The following is a 17481-nucleotide window of genomic DNA, read 5'->3' as shown; positions in this document are numbered from 1 at the left end:
CTTAAGCCAGCAGACAACACTCCCTTTGGATTCTAGCACCACAGCCCGCCCTCCTAATATTCTTTTGCTAATGAGCATTCAGATTATCTCATTTCCCCCCTATCCTTGCAAGCTTGCTTTTAAAAAGAAAGGATATGGGTTGTTGGTTATTTCCCCCCTCCTTCATCACCTTGCTTTCCCAAATGATCATTGTTATGAATGATCAAGGCTGGCTCCATGGGGTGATTTGGTCAAGGCATTTGCCAAGGCCCCAAGGCAGCTGCTCCAAAACGCATCAGTGTCAGCATGTAATCGATGAGTTATGCCTGCCTTGCCAACTCTGGCATATGCACGGAAGTCTGGCCAATGCAAAGGACCCATCATCAGGACACCGTCATCCGTTTTTACCGTGTACCCAGGAAGATCGGAGGCAGCCTCTTCCAGCCGTGTGGGGTTCGTAGGCAGAGTGTTAGGCTTGAACTGGGGAGAACCTGGGTTCAAATCTCCGCTTGGCTGTCAGGCTCGCAGGGGACTCTGAGGCTGTGTTTCAGCCTGACCTACCTCACAGGACCGTTGTGAGGACGATGTTGCGGTGGTGGTGCAACAATGTTTAATGCCCAAAACTCCTTAGAGGGAGGGTTATGGTTAAAGCAGGCATGTGGAAACCTCAAACAGAAGGCTTCAAAGTTCTTTTGAAAATGTGTTTTCTTGAGAGAGAAGACATTTTGAAAAGTTATTTTGTAAGAAAATATGTTTGAATATACACATTTAAATGTGGGTTTAAATGCACGTTTTCATACAAAGTTCTTTTTTTAAAAAAGAATTCAGATCAGTGTGGAAGTAAGATGAAATAGTGAACAGAATTAAAAGTGTTAGATAGATGATTCACTTATTCCAAGCCTGATCTAGCAAAATAACAATAATAATAATTTTTAAACGGTCATATGCTTTTTTCCTTTTCCTTTTCTAACTACAAGGGAGATATATTTACCTCCCTCCCTTCCCAGCTAAACACATGGAAAGTGTGTGTGTGTGTGTGTGTGTGTGTGTGCATCTTATCTGCTGCAATGTTAGAACTTTCTCTGAAATGCAACCCCAGTGGTGTGATATTCATAATATTGATGATAATGATGATGAAGACGATGATAATAACAACAATGGTAAATTATTATAGCACATTTTTATTTCACTTAAATTGCTTCTTCCTGACAATGCCAGAAGGAAAAGAGGAGCGAAAGGGACAGGGGAAAAGAAAATTACCGTCAAATCACATCTATAGGTTTACTGCAGGGAAAAGACCCAAACAAAGCTTCATACAGAAATATTGATTTTTATATACATGCATACCAATTAAAAAGAATTATTGCCCTGCTGCAGATCCCCTGGAGCCCCCACATAAATAGAAAAAGAAACATTAAAGGGACTAAAGGGGAAATGCATTGGCTCTGAAAACCATTACTCAATAGCTGAAGAGCGACCTTGTCAGAAAGTGAAAGCATAGCAGTATCCTTGTATTCCAGGGACAAACCCAGTCGGGGTGGACTTTAGTCTTTCAAATTTGAGGGATGTCCTATCCAAGGCTGAAGTTCAGCACCCTCTCACCTTTTGTTCTGCTCAATTTATTCTGTCTTCATTGAGAAGCCCTGCAGCGCCCCCTAGGCTCAGCACCCAGGTCGCGCTGCCCTAAATCTGCCTTCGCTCTCGTGGCGACTTTGAATTGGGTCCTTGGAGGAGTTTGGATTTGATATCCCGCTTTATCACTACCCGAAGGAGTCTCAAAGCGGCTAACATTCTCCTTTCCCTTCCTCCCCCACAACAAACACTCTGTGAGGTGAGAGGGGCTGAGAAACCTCAGAGAAGTGTGACTAGCCCAAGGTCACCCAGCAGCTGCATGTGGAGGAGCGGGGAAGCGAACCCGGTTCACCAGATTACCAGTCCACCGCTTTTAACCACTACACCACACTGGCACCTCCAACTCCTTCCGACTGCCTATTGTCACCAGAGTCATCACAGGTTGTTCCGAGAGAAGGCCAAGCTCTCCAGGCACCTTCCTATGCCTGCCCCATCGCTGCAGTGCGATGTATCGCATTAAAAGGAAGGGAGATGCGTCGCCAACAAGGAGACAGATTTGCGTAAAATTATGCAAACTGCTTATCTAGATCTCCAGATGCAAATTTGGAAAAAAATTGTAGAATTTAACTAGAAATGCAATACATATTCCCACACAGTGACCAGGTATCCTCATGCCCACCTAGTTAGTTTGCCCAGGTGATAACTGTTGATGGGCAACTTCAAGTCTCCTTTGACTTTCCCTTCGTTTGGTCCTTTTATCTTTTATCCAAACCTTCAAATAGAGGACTGCCCTCTGTAAACAAGGACACACATCTTCCCTCGGCAAACAGCTGCATCGAGGGTGGAGCCTCTGGGAGGCTTGTTGACCTCCCTTGTTTCATTATCCCTATTTTGTAGGTGGAATTCAGAGCACAGTGAGGACCAGCAACTTGTCCATGACACTCACAGTATATGTAGCAACAGACAGTCACAGCATGGACTGTTCCCCCAATTCCCATTTATCTTTTTTTTTATTTATGATATCAATTGTGTACAATTTTGCTTTCCCTCCCTCCTATTTACGCAGGAACTGGTGTGCCTACGTTCACACAAGACTCCAGCCCACCATCGTGGTTGACAACATAGAAACGTATGCATCGGGCAGAGCCAAGCCATGCACCTGGATTGCAGGACCCTGCGGATCAAGGTATACCTGTCTTCCACCCTACCCATCCCAATGGATTCCGATTTTTATAAGCTTGCAAAGTGATGAATTGGAGGACTGGTCCATTGCAGCACACAGTCCTTTTATTAGGTAGAAATTGATTGGCCCAAGGTCATCCAGCTGAACCTCATGGCTCATGACGGATGAGAACCCATGTATCCCTCACCAACATTCAATGTACGAACCTCCACACAATCCTTTGCTAATTGTTGTGTGACTTTCAGCTGATCCTAATATGGGTATTTTGCTGTGTAACAACTTAAGAAGGGGCCTGCTAGATCACAGAATCGTAAAGTTGAAAGGGACCCTGAGTATCTAGTCCAATCGCCTGCAATGCAATTATCCCATACAGGGATCGAACCTGCAACCTTGGCGTTATCAGCACCACACTTTAACCAGCTGGGCTATCCAGTCAAAGACCAAAGGCCATTGAGTCCAACATAGTATTTTCACGATGGCCAACCGGATGCTTATAAGAAGCCCACAATCAGGACTTGAGTGGAAAAGCCTTTCCCCTCTTGTAATTCCAGCAACTGGAATTCAGATGCTCCTACTCTCTCTCTCTCTCTCTCTCTCTCTCCTCTCTAACACACACACAGAGGGGGGGGGGGAGAGATCAGATCAGCACAGCTGCCTACAGACTCTCTGTGTGAGCATGACTCCCTGATGAATTCCGTGTGCATTTCAAAACTTACCGTACTACTGCACCACTGGTGAATTTCCCCCTGTACCTTCCAAACCTGTTCCAAACACTCAACATTTGCCACTAGGTGGCAGGTTTGCATATACCTAAGAAACAACAGAGACATTGAAGCAATTTAAAATCCAGACCATCTCCTCTCATAAAACTCATACCCTTTTTTTTTCAATTTTCAAGTCTCTCTTGCTCAATCTGAGATATTCTCTGACCAAGAATGAGAAGGGAGAGGGAGAGGGAGAGGGAGAGGGAGAGGGAGAGAGAGAGAGAGAGAGAGAGAGAGAGAGAGAGAGAGAGATTCCACAGCCATTCTGTATTTCAACTGGGCATGGATTTGTGTCTCAGAATCTTTTCTTCTTTGAGTCAAGTCAGGCTACAGTATTAGTTTTAGCTCAGATTTTAACTTAAAGAGCTGAGTGCAGTATAACAGATTTACAACCCAAGGCAATCTGAACTGCTTATTTATCCTTGCAGAGCAATATATATGTGAAAAGGACTTTAAGCCATGATGAGGTAAAACCTTTGAAATACTCAGCTGGCAAACGACTTCTCTTTACAATGGCATGGTACATTCACGTAATTTTGCTTACTCATTAGCACATGATAGTCAGGAGTTTCTCAACAGGAGTTTCAGCATCAAAACCAACACTCAGTTCAAGCATAGCGGTGGGGTTATTTCTTACATCCGAATGCAGGAACAACCACATCTAAGAAGGACCCTCTTTGCACATTATGCTTTGTTCTGCTTATGTTTCTAGGTAACGTGTGAATTAGACTGGACTCCCCTTCATTGGAGGCTTTTAAACAGATGGCCATGGGACAGGGATTCTTTAGCTGTGATTCCTGCATTCAGGGAGTTGGACTAGATTTCTCTTGGGGTCCCTCTGCAATTCCATGATTCTGTGAGATGTACATGTGCTTATATCATAAAGATGATGGCTTTTTTTCAGGCAAGTGTTTCATCAATAAGGGAAAGGGAAGCCCCAATCCAACAGGGCTTATGTGGGAGAGCAGCAGCAGCAGCAGCAAGTGAGTCTTCCAGGCCCTGTTACTCTGCCCATGTGAAGACTTTCATGTCAGCCCAGTGGCCTCCCAGTCATCACTATGAAATCCCACCTTCTTCCACAGAAGCCACATTGTAATAATACATCTGTGACTCACCTTCCATACATATGTCCCTATTACAGACATATCCTTAGAAACAGCCCAAATAATTTACAAACAGTAGAAACGCAACCGAACAGAGGTTTTAAAAAACATACAGAACAAATGCCTGAGGCACAGATCTTTTCATTCAGCTGGAAAACCTACTGACAGCATATAATTGCTGTGAGGTTACTGCTGTGGTTTTAGCATGGATTCTAAGGCCAAGTTTTGTGTGTTTGAGTTTTTAATCAGGCTCAGCATAAATGGATAAAATGGATTATAATGCATAACAGGCATTGACTGGCAGAGTTTCTCGGTGGACGGCAAATGCCCTTCCACTGAGCTACAGTGCCTTCCCCAAACAAACATGGCTGCTGTACTACTTGAGCGCAAAGCCATAACTCACACACCGAGATGTGTGGACACCAGGTGCCCACAACTTGTGTTTTGCATTGTGAGATTCACTTGGAGAGCTATAGCCTTTCAGTATTCACCAGGGATATCTAAGTGCCCTCCAGACTAACTAACATGACCCATGGCCAGGGCTGATGGGAGCTGAAGTCCGACAACATCTGGAGGACACAATGATGACTACCGCCGGCATGGGCATTATAAGGCAGTAGGTTCAGACTGATGTCCTGCAAGTTCCTTGCCATGCATTCCAGATGTCAACGCCACAAGTGTGTGTGCTTCTGCATCGACGGCCATCTTAAGCAGACCCCTTTGGTAAGAAATAAGTATGAAGACACCTAGGAAGCAGTTGGGTTTCAGAAATCACCGCGTTAATTATGTGTTCCTCTAGAAAACCAAGAAGGTTCCCGGGGACTCACTTGAGCAGAAGCGTTGAGTGGACATGAATATTTTGGAACTGAATTCCGTGCTCTTAATGACACGTATTTGCTGGGCTGCTTATTCATAGTCATGCTGAAGCGCAAGGCATAATTTTAGCTACTTAAAAATGAATATTTACCCAGTTTGCCCTTAGCCCACTGCACTCCCAAGCACTCATTTTTGCCCCCGCGAAGGGAATGAAAATTCAAACAGATACCTCTATGGCAAGGACTACAAATAGGATGGCTTTTTATGTAATTTGCTTTTTAATTTAAGTTGTTGTTTCCCTCCTTTCGTTTTTAATGAGATTTTCCTTCAAGTAAGGAATGAGCACCGTCCTTTCCTTTGGTATTTGTCACGGTCTTCTGGTTTCTCGAGGAAGAACCTGCATCCTCCTTTCTCTGCTTCATAAAGCAACTGGAGCAAGGACGAGACAGACCAACAGAACATGATCCATGCCAGGGATGGGGAACTGGGCTCCACAGATGGCCCTCTAAGCCCTCTCTGTGGCCCCTGGGACACTCCCCAAGCCACACATCCTTATTGGCCCTGCTTCCCACCTGCTTCTTGCCCTCCCAGATTCAAAATCACTGAGCATATTAACAAGAGGGGTTGGTGGCTATGAAACTGGATTTTGGGCAGTGCACATTGGGCTATTACGTTTTGCAGGGTTTAGGTTTTATTGTGTAAAAGCAACCAGTGTGGGAAGACTTGGGTTAAAGTGGACTTGCAGGAGTTGGAGCAATGTGAGAGCCAGTGTGGTGTAGTGGTTAAGAGCGGTAGTCTCATAATCTGGGGAACCAGATTCGTGTCTCCGCTCCTCCACATGCAGCTGCTGGGTGACCTTGGGCCAGTCACACTTCTTTGAAGTCTCTCAGCCCCACTCACCTCACAGAGTGTTTGTTGTGGGGGAGGAAGAGAAAGGAGAATGTTAGCCGCTTTGAGACTCCTTAAAGGGAGTGAAAGGCAAGATATCAAATCCAAACTCTTCTTCTTCTTCTAATGGGAGGCACCATCTGGGGAACCCCCAAGGTGAGAAGGCTCAGAGCCAGGGGGCTGGCGCTGGGATGACAATGAGTGGCCAGAGGGAGAAGAGAGAGGAGGAGGTGTCAGAAGCTGAAGAGGCAACAGGGTTTAATGAGCAGGGAGAGTCTATGGCAGAGAGCAGTCCAGAACCAGAGGCAGAAGCGGAGGCTGGAGAGGAGGAGGGCCACAAAACAGTGATGGGTCATGCTTGTGGGAGGCACAGGTGTCCCACCCATGCTGCAATGAGCATGAAGCGGGAGGAGCAAAGACAGGTACGCAGGCACAGTCTCCGATTGCTTGGAAAAAGCCCTGGAGGGGAGGAGACATAGCTGGCTATTGGGAGGCAGGAACCTTTAGTCTCGGCAACTGCCTCTCAAGGGCAAGTTCTATGGAAAGAGTTGCTGTGTTCTCTAGGCTTGACATCCTGAGCTGTCTCGTTTCTTTGAATAAAGACTTAACTTCACTGAAACTGTGCAAGTTATTGCTGACTGGCTCCTGGCATCTGCTCCTGACAGAGGGGGAATCCTCTGGATTTGGTTTGTACATTATATACGATGTTGACATCTACCATTCACCCCAAATTTCTGCCTTCCAGAGACATGAAGGAGTGCCCTTTCTTCCATGAACGTGCCTGAGTATTAAGACAAGCCCCCATGGCTCTGCTTTTAATCTCTTTGGTGTCAATGGGTGGATGTTGACAGGAAATAGGGCCTTTTCAGTTGTGGCTCTTCATCTCTGGAAGGCTCTCACCAGAGACACCCCCTTCATTATTTTATTTTATTTTTTGGCCAGGTAAAACCTATATAAGCTGCCCAGGCCTTCTAATAGCTTGATATCTTTTTAGTGTGTTTATATTGCTGTGTTATTGCTCTGTTGTATCTTGTTATCTTTGTGGGATTTTTTTATTATAAAAAATATGGTTTTAACGTTCCATTGCCCAACTTTGGAAGCTGCTCCAAGATCTTTCGCTGAAGAGTGGCTAAGTATTGTAAATCAATGCCTACATAAATAAATAAAACCAGCCCCCTGCCTCCTCAACTCTTAATTTCAACTGTGCTCCTGAGGTCTTTATTTTCACTAGGTTTGACACGAGGCTGTTCTGTAAAAGCGTTTGCTTGTGGTCTTGTACAGGACGCAATCAATAGACTTCAAAAATAATCCCTCAGTGGCCTATTACTGATGTATCATCCTGTATCATGTCCATTCATCTGAGACAGAGCCCCGCTAACGGTTGCTTTCCAAATCACCTTGCAGCTCCCAGTCAAGGACTCGCCAAGCTTACAGGGTCAAACATATGATAGTGACATCACTGGACTGGAAGTGCTGCCCCGGATACAGCGGAGCAACGTGCCAGCCCAAAGGTATGGGAAGCGACGGAAATATTAACCCTTCCTGGCAAGCAATCTGACCTGGCTACAAAATGGCTGGAAGAGGGAGGGAATCTGCTTGCAGCAGATTGAAATGGAAGCCCTTCCAGATCAGGTGTTGGGAAGCTCTGGCCCACTCCCATCATCCCATGCTTCTCAGGTACAGTGGAAGATGCTGTCACATTAGCAATGTTGTCGGTCTGTTTGGGTTCTGGATGTTTAATGGGGGTCACCTTTGAACAGGCAGCAGAATGTCTTGGATTGGCTCTGCGGGAGTCTTGGACAAACCAGGAAGAGTCTGGTCTTAATCCCAGCTGATCCTAATAAATCAGGCACAGCAAAGAAATGAATCTTCAGTATAGTTTCACAGGCGCCAACTCCTAGGGGCTGAGGCACTTTTGCCCCATCCCAATTTATTTTCTGAGGGAGCTGATGCCCCTCAATGTTCAGAGGGTTTTCAGCTCCACCCCCTGGCTCCTCAGGACGTCACACACAAGATGTCAGGACATCATGTGATGTTGGCCACATGATGCCAGAACATTGCATTGGACCCCCTCAATCATCAGTAGAAGATGGTGCCTCTGGTTAGTACAGTGGTTAGTTTGGCCCTAGCAGAAGAAGCCTGTCTGGTTCAAAGAACCATTTCATAAAGTAATTACTCAGCAAATGCCTCTTGTTTAAAAATTAATCCACCTAGAGTAGCTTGACCCCCCTGACTTTTTAAGGTACGCTGTCTCTGAATGTATTTCAGCCAGAGGGCATACATTTAGACACTCAATCCCATTCCCATTGAAGTCAAAGCAAATTTATAGCCGGGGCTTCATTTGGATTAAGATTGAGGCAGATGGCAAAATGCCACGCAGACTATTGCACCGACCTTGTGTGAAACATTGCCTGCTTGAGACAGGGAGTCCTGTATTTTACGATTGCGCCCGTGATCAAACATATGGCAAGTGTGTCGTGGTTTAACAGGCTTGCGACTGCTATTACTTGCTCGTGGCCTTATACAAGCTCCCCTTGAAAAATAAGATATGGCACCCACATACATATTTTAAATGGATGAATATTACAAGAAATGCCATTAGCTGCGGTAGGGAACTCAATCATCGGCGGTAGAGAAGAGGCTGTGATTAAAAATTTATGGGCAAAAATGTAGAGAAGTCACTGCCGTTCGCATCTAAGAGAAGGAAATCTTAATACTGGCGGCGGCACGGGAATCCCCTGTGGAAACAAGAGTCTCTCTCATACATGGCTGAAAGAAGGTAGATGTTTTGGATTAACTCTAATGGGGACTGTTTGTTCGTCATGCTTTTACATCTGGGATCCCAGGCAACATGGATCTAAAATGTTTTCAAGGCTTCATAGAATCAAAGAATGGTAGAGTTGGAAGGGACCTCCAGGGATCATCCAGTCCAACCCCCTGCAATTCAGGAATCTCAGCTAAAGTAGCCATGAAAGATGGCCATCCAACCTCTGCTTCAAAACCTCCAAGGAAGGAGGCTTGTTGCTCTTGTTATTATTGGACAATAGTTCCATGAGCATGAGTTTGATCTTGGGCCTCAGGTTTCCCTTTTGCCCCCCCCCCCAACCCAAAAAGAAAGCCTACTCTGAAGGGTTGGGAGATAATCCAGAAGAAAATAGGAGCATAGGCAACCACCTTACCATTGCTCCATCCATCTCAGCAGCTCTATGGGTTTTAGGAAGGGATATTTAGCAACCCTACCTATAATAAATAATAAAAAAATTATTTATACCCCGCCCTTCCCGGTTCAAAAACCAGGCTCATGGTGGCTTACAACAAATTTAAAACACTTAATTGATGCAACAAAAAACAGCATAAAATGCAGTATAAAACACAAATAACGATAAATTCAGAATTCAAAAATCAATTTAGGGGGGAAATCCATCCAATAAACATTAGATGATCACCAGGGCTAGCTGGCTAAATTAGTCCTATTTGGGCCAGTGTGGAGACCAGGGGAGAATTAGCTGTGGGATCCAGAGCGGGTAATCTTCATAAAAAGGGGACGGGGAGGGAAGGAAGGGGAATAAAAGATCAGGCTAAGTTCAAGTTGAAAGCCAGGCAGAATAGCTCTGTCTTACAGGCCCTGTGGAAGGAGGTTAAATCCTGCAGGGCCCTGGTCTCATGGGGCAGAGCATTCCACCAGGTCGGAGGCATCACTGAGAAGGCCCTGGCCCTGGTGGAGGATAATCTAACTTCCTTAGGGTCCTGGACCTAGAGATACTGGGGATTGAACCCAGGAGCTTCTGCATGCAGAGCAGGTGCTCTGCTACTGAGCAAAGGAAGTTGCAGGGGCCAGTCCAAAGGGAAGGGGCAACCAGAGAAAATAACATTTCCTTGCTTCACTTCCATGTGCTCTGCAGGATGAAAGGTCCGCTCACCTTAACAGAAGGGATGTGCTGTATCCAAGCCATAGCAACCACTGTGATGTCCACAGTGGATAAGCAGTGCCTTGCTGGCAAATTTTATTGGGATTGATGAACTTGAGGTTGTCCTTCAGAGGTTCTGATTGGCCAAGACAGGGATGCGGAACCTGTGGTCCTCCGGATGTTATAGGACTACAACTCCTTCCAGCCCCAGCCAGTGTGAGGAATGGTCAGTGGGGGTGATGGGAGTTGTAGTCCAACAACATCAGGAGGACCACAAGTGTGAGGTCACAGTACTCCTGAATAGGCCCACTGAAATGAATGAGGGCTCCACAAGGGTATGGAAGAGCACACATCTTCCTAGTACATCTTCCTGAGGTTAATATGCCTCCCCTTCAACCATTTTTCTGGCCTACAATCTACCTATTAACAAAATGGAGCACTAATGTGATAGTCCCTGCATCTGAATGAACCCTGAGCAGGTGCACACAGGTCAGCTAGTCAGAGTCTTCCTCACTATAGTAAGAGGTATTGAATTTCTATTTAAATTATATAGTTTCTAAAGTTGCATTTATGCATATAAATCAGGGTATGAAAATTTTAGGAAAGCCCTCTTCTTTGATGAAACATTCCTTCTTCTTTTTCGGCAAGGCACCGTGCCCCAATTTTGAAATTTGCTTCTCAGCCACCATGTTGGCATCTCTCTCTCTCTCCCCTGCATGCAAATTCCAAATGGCAATGGGCCATCAGATTCTGAAAGCTAGCAAAGTTTATTTAAGCAAAATCTCAAGGCAGGCTTGGAAGTTTCTGCTCGAGTGAAAATTTCAAGTGGAACTAGAAAAGTTGCAGTAAGACAAGTGAAATTTCTTGGAAAGGTTCTGTCTTGGGATCTACAGAAAACATAAATGCATGTTGCTAGCCCAAATGTGTTATGAATGTTTCCTGCCTCTTACAGTATTGGGAGTTGGAGTCTAACATCTGAGCTCCAATACAGCAGAATTTCTCCTTCGGCTTCCCAAAATTTCAGAGGTCTGCTCCATAGTAACTCAGAGTGGGGCTTTCTGTGTGACTATCCCACTTCTGTGAAAAAGAATTCCTCTACTTACTGGGTACAGCTGAATACATGTTTGTTTTGACAAGTTTTTCGAGCTCAGTGAAAAAGTCTCTGCCTTTCGGGTTCATGTTGTGTTGTTTTTAAACCAAATCTTCAGTTGTTTGCACATTTTTAAAAAACTGGTTTTTTAGTTGTCTTTGTGGTATTTTTGCAAATTGCCTTGGGACCCATATAAAAGGCAACTAATTAGCTAATTAAATATAAATGTTTCTGAAAACCCACGTGGGATTCCTTTCAACAGAACCTGTTTTTGTCAGGTGCAAAGAATTTTCAGTCCTGCGACTAATTCTAAACAGAAGACGAAAAGCTCAACATTTATAGACTTTTCCCAGTAGATGGCTGTATAATGTTCACAATAACAGGAGGCCAACTGCAGTACAGAGCAGCAGACAAAGGAGAAGAATTAAGAGTTAAGCCCGTCTACAAAATTCATTGGGGATTTATTAAACCAGTGTAAGCAGTCAATGAAACAACTCCTAAGAGGAATCACACTACTTTTAGGTGTGCTCCCCATTATCAGTCACTGTTGCAGAATGAGAGTTCCCAGAGTTCTCTGGGAAGAGAGATGGGTGGTTCAACCACCCTGGGAACTGTAGTACCCTTAACAAAACACCACTTTCCAGCATTCTTTGGGGGAAGCCATGACTGTTTAAAGTGGTATCCTAGTGCTTTAAAGGGGACGCAGGTGGCGCTGTGGGTTAAACCACAGAGCCTAGGACTTGCCGATCAGAAGGTCGGTGGTTCAAATCCCCGCGACGGGGTGAGCTCCCGTTGTTCAGTCCCAGCTCCTGCCAACCTAGCAGTTCTAAAGCACGTCAAAGTGCAAGTAGATAAATAGGTACCGCTCTGGCGGGAAGGTAAACGGGGTTTCCGTGCGCTGCTCTGGTTCGCCAGAAGCAGCTTAGTCATGCTGGCCACATGACCCAGAAGCTATACGCCGGCTCCCTCGGCCAATAAAGCGAGATGAGCGCCACAACCCCAGAGTCGGCCACGACTGGACCTAATGGTCAGGGGTCCCTTTACCTTTACCTAGTGCTTTAAATGTATCAGATAGAATTGTAGAGTTGGAAGGGACCATGAAGGTCATGAGACTAGATGACCCCCCGCAAGGCAGAAATCTTTTGCCCAACATGGGGCTCAAACCCACGACCTGGAGATTAAGAGGCTCGTGCTCTACCAGCTGCGCTATCCCAGGTGGTATAGCCTAATATATTTTAAGTGGAACATATGAAAGTGCCATAGAACATATATTCCTCTATCTAGCCCCATATCGTCTCCTCTGAACGGCAGCATCTCTACGTGGTTTCAGGCAGGGATATTTCCTCCTACCTAGTCATTTGAATTGGAAATGCTGGGGTTTAAAACTGTGACTACAGAACGCAAAGCAGGCACTCTTTCTGTGAGCTTTGGCACCTCCTTGAAGAGCGGACCTGAAAAATACGAAGCGCAAGAGATACAAAGAGGAACTTATCAGATGCATGCTCACCCCAGAGTCACGATTGGCTGCAGCTATTAACTGTACACTCAGTGGCAAACCCATGCTTGCCTCTGGGTATTATGTGAAATAGTCCACCTTTAAAGGGTGTGTGCGAAGCTGAAAGGAAGAGAGGGGATTGTGAAATCTGCATCATATCTCAAAGCAACCACCTAGCTGATTTAATTAGGAGGGTGCTGCAAGGATTGACTGGGGGGCGGGGGAAGCACCTTCACATTGGCAGCCCGTATATTTGGGAACAAAAGAATGGTAAGCGGAAGAATAAAAGGACATCCATCAGGTGGCCCTTTATCACCGGAGAGTAACTGATTCCCCCCGTCACAGATTGTATCGTCACGCTGCCACCTGATAAATCCTATGTAATTAATTGGGATGAATGCAAGTATTTAACTCCTGTTGACAGCTACGGCCTTATGAAGATAACAGCGGCCACTGAGAATGTGAGCCGAGCTTCCAGCTTACATTGCAGCCTTGACTGCTGCTATGATAGGCTTTGAGGACAGCTAGATCTCACACGCCCCTGTGGAGCACCTAATTGTTGCTTTCTGCAATTACAGCAATGTATTTGTGTCATCTGGAAGGCTTGTTCATCCTGGGGCTCCTGCATTTTGGATAGCGCCATACTATCTGTCAGTCAGGAAGGACGTGAGCCTGGGAGATGCCCGAGAGTCAGCTAGGAGACACCTGCCAAAATCTTGTCTGAACAAGACCCTGAAAACACCTCTTCTGAGAAAGAGGCTTGGGGCCCTAATAAGAGCCCCACTTCAACAGAGACTTGGAGAAATCCACAGTGGTTCAAAGGCAGACTAAAGAGCCTCATTGCCACAAGATTGCATCCTCCTGGCCCCTCATCCCACCTGGCTGCCTTAGTAATCAGGAGTCTCCTAAGGAGGAAGGGTCCACATGGGATGAAAAATCTAGGGGCATAGGTGTGATGGCCTGGGACTCGGGCTCGGACTCGGAGCCAGAGGAGTCTCGGTCTGCACCAGATCCTTTGCCTCAGGCAGCAGCTGAACCTAGTCTGGCGTCTGATTCTTAAGAGCCCCAGTCTGTACAGGTTCCCCTGCAACAAGCACCAGCTTGGCCGAGTCAGGGTCCTGAGCCTGCCCTGGCTCCAGATGTGGGGATTACCTCGTTGCCTTCAGCTGGGCCATCACTTACAGCTGCTCCACTACCGGTTTGGTCTAGTAACCCACTGACGTCTCCTGAGCTGCAGAGACTGAGGTCTGAGAGAAGGAGAGACCTCCAGGAGGAGTGCTTGCCTTTAGGCGAGACAGGGAGGTGAGTCACCAGAGGATCAGGACTGGCCGTTACCCCAACAGAGATAAAAGGCTGCTGGACCCCGCCCCAGGTTGCGGGAGCAATGTTGCTGTTTGCCAGAACCTGCCTGTGATCCTGTGCCTGACCTTGCCTAGTTTCCTGCCTCGTGTCCTGCCTTGGCCCTGTCGGACTGACTCCTTGCAGAACCCTTGGATTCAGGACCAGACTTGGATTTAGGACTCGGGTTACCCCTTGGCCCAGCACAATAGGAACACAGGTAACTTCCTTATCCTGATCCAAACCACTGGGCCATCTTGCCCAGTATTATCTACAATGACTGGCAGCAGCTCTCCAGAATTTCAGACAGGATTCTCTGCCATCCACCCTACCTGGGGATTCAACCTGGGACATCAGAACTCATGGACAGCCAATGAGGCTGAATGTTGGAAAATTCAGGACAGATACAAGAATGTACTTCTTCATGCCGTGCATAATTAAACTATGACACTCACTACGACAGGAGGCAATGATGGCCACCAACTTGGATGGTTTTAAAAGAGGATTAGACAAAGTTGTGCAGGCCAAGGCTATTAACATCTGCTAGCCGTGATGGCTATGCTCTGTCTCCACAGTTGGAGTTGCTGGAAACCAGAGGAGAGAAAAATGCTCTTGTGCTCGGCTCCTGTCTAAGGGTTCCCCACAAGCATCTGATTGGCCATTGTGAGAACAGGATGCTTGACCCGATAGGACCCTTCGGCCTGATCCAGCCGGCTCTTCTTATGTTCTTAAGCACTGCCAGTTAGAGTGGCTAACAGCAGGCAAGATGGACCAGCTGTAAAAGGCATTGCCGCATATATTCAAAGTACTAGAGGAGGAAACGACAGAGACAGAAAAAGTGCAAATGTGGGGTGCCTTCAGGCAACTTAAAGCTAGGTCCACACCTTCGAAATGTGGAAACGCACAAATGCTGATTGAATCAGAGCTTTTAAAATATCCTCTTTGGAACTGCTTGATCCTTCAGGTGACAGAGATACTAGATTTTTGAACTGGGTCCCGATATTAAACTGCCTTTCCTATAACAAACAGCAGTAGGAGTTAGAAATCATGTCAACGGAGCGACAAACCTCAGCTCCTCGTCTCTTTCTTCCTGGCAACCCTGTGACCCCCGAGGCATTTATCTGCAAACAGCAGCGAGCCCAGTGGATCTGTTGAAACTAAGATAAGAGGGCAGGGATGGAGAGTCAAACTATTTTCCTTAATCCTTTTGTACCTAGAGAAAGGTCCCCCTCTTTATTTAAATTCAGTTTAAGGTCATAGCTAAGATCCATGGTGACTTTTCTCTTTCTTCTTCCTCCCGTGCCCCCAAGAAACTGTTTCACTAGGCTCTAATATTTAGCAACCTTCTGTGTAAATATGTTTCTGTATGCTTTGCAACCTACCAAGCAAAGCACTGTTCACTCATCATGAATGGTGGTTCTCCAGGGGCTCAAACCTTCTGCCTTTGCCGCTGCTTGGGACTGTAAGAAGAGAAGGCTTCTCAGGCACCTAGCAAATGGCAATTTATATCGGGGGTTGTGCGTTTGCCTTGGACTTGGGGTACCAGAAGTTGGGCAGGATGCTGTACACTATAACTTTTTTGAGAGAGAAGAGGCACGGTGACACAGAAAGACGTTCAGCGGTAGAGCATGTGCCTTGCATGCATAAATTCACAGGTTAATGTCTGGCATTTCCAGGCAGGGCTAAAAAGATTCATTTTCTGAAAGCCCGGAGAATCTCTGCCATTCAGTGTAGGCAATACAGAGATAGGACTAATCATCATCATCATCATCATCATCATCATCATCATCATTTATTTATACCCCACCCATCTGGGCATCTCCCAACAGAATTAAAAGCACAATAAACCATCAAACATTAAAAACTTCCCTAAACAGGGCTGCCTTCAGATGTCTTCTAAAAGCCAGATAGTTGTTTATTTACTGACCTCTAATGTGAGGGCGTTCCACAGGGCGGGCGCCACCACCGAGAAGGCCCTCTGCCTGGTTCCCTGTAACTTGGCTTCTCGCAGTGAGGGAACTGCCAGAAGGCCCTCGGTGCTGGACCTTAGTGTCCGGGCAGAACGATGGGGGTGGAGACGCTCTTTCAGGTATACTGGACTGAGGCCGTCTAGGGCTTTAAAGGTCAGCACCAACACTTTGACCTGTGCTCGGAAACATACTGGGAGCCAATGTAGGCCTTTTAGGACCGGTGTAATGTTCCTACATTGCTTCCAGCAAGAGAACTGCTGCTCTGATCATTCCATGGAGATTTGCCAATTCCACTTTCTCTCAGCTTCTCAGCTTTCCGAGCTTAAGTTTCTTTTGGTTCATTTTCACTCCCATTTGCATTTTTAAAAAACAAAAACAAAAAACAAAAGATGTCTGCATGGAAATCTGTACACATTTAGTGTGCATTTCCAGATTAGACGTGCTTATTTCATAGGATAGCTGCATTGCATCCTGGTTCAGAACGTGCAAATTAGATAGGTCCACATTAGTATCTGCCCTCGATGACTTTCCCTCCACCCCCTAGGCTAGTGCACAATATAATTTTTCTCACAGTGACCGCTTTTTCTCCCCTGACCCACCCATGGGGGCTGCTTTCTGCCTGTGACAAATGAGTGGTCTGACTCTTCTACCATGAGCAGAACATAGCATTTTAAATGACAGCACAAGCTAGTGAGATGGCCGAAGTTCAAAACTACGTGGCTCATGATACTGATTTTGCCAGCATGTAATGCTCATTTTTAGGATGAGGCGAGCCCCTTTCACTTGAAATCCTTCCTCTTTTCATAATTCCAGCTGGGATATATTTCAAGGATATGTGGAGATTTTGCTATGGCTCCGCATTCATCCTTCTCGGTGCTCAGAGCCAGCAGCCCCTGCTGGTGCCTTCTCAAAAGCCAGCTACTCTCAACTGAAATGTGTGTGACTTTGATTGATGAAATTACAAATGGGGATATATTTACAGAAGGATATCGTGCCCCCCCGACAACAAATGTGCTCAGAAATGTCCCGTGCGTGTGGCTGAGGTGGCTCACAGCTGGCTGATAGAGTGCTTTCTTTACAAGCAAAGGGCCTGAAGGTCAATCTCTGGTATGTCTTTATATGGCTGGTAAACATCTCTGTCTGAAGCCACAGAGAACTGCTGCCGGTCAGCTTAGAATGTGCTAGTTAATAAGCTAGAAACTGCCCATCACTGGCATATGGCCCTTGAAAGGTTGTCCCAAAAGGAATGCGGCCCTCAGACTGCGAAATATTCCCTACCCCTGCTCCAGGGCATTGTGGGAAATATATGGTGTTTCCAAGCTGCCTGCCCAGTGCTCATTGGAGCATTGCTATTTCCTATTACCAGATAAGTCCT

At 46.1% G+C, this 17481-nt stretch overlaps 1 protein-coding gene across 2 annotated transcripts in view; it reads left to right on the top strand.

Annotated features, from left to right (window-relative positions):
- Positions 1 to 17481, top strand: part of MMRN1 (multimerin 1) — a 69904-nt gene that overhangs the window by 17688 nt on the left and 34735 nt on the right. For both annotated transcript variants that reach the window (XM_083571020.1, XM_083571021.1), the window contains exons 2-3: positions 2618 to 2737; positions 7710 to 7816. In XM_083571020.1, the coding sequence (XP_083427146.1) occupies positions 2618 to 2737; positions 7710 to 7816 (227 nt within the window). The remainder of the gene's footprint in view (positions 1 to 2617; positions 2738 to 7709; positions 7817 to 17481) is intronic.

Source organism: Podarcis filfolensis, assembly GCF_964270895.1.
Source record: "Podarcis filfolensis genome assembly, chromosome: 9".
Lineage (NCBI taxonomy): Eukaryota > Metazoa > Chordata > Lepidosauria > Squamata > Lacertidae > Podarcis > Podarcis filfolensis.
The sequence above is the reverse complement of the archived record's forward strand: the minus strand, read 5'-3'. Positions and strand labels throughout refer to the sequence as shown.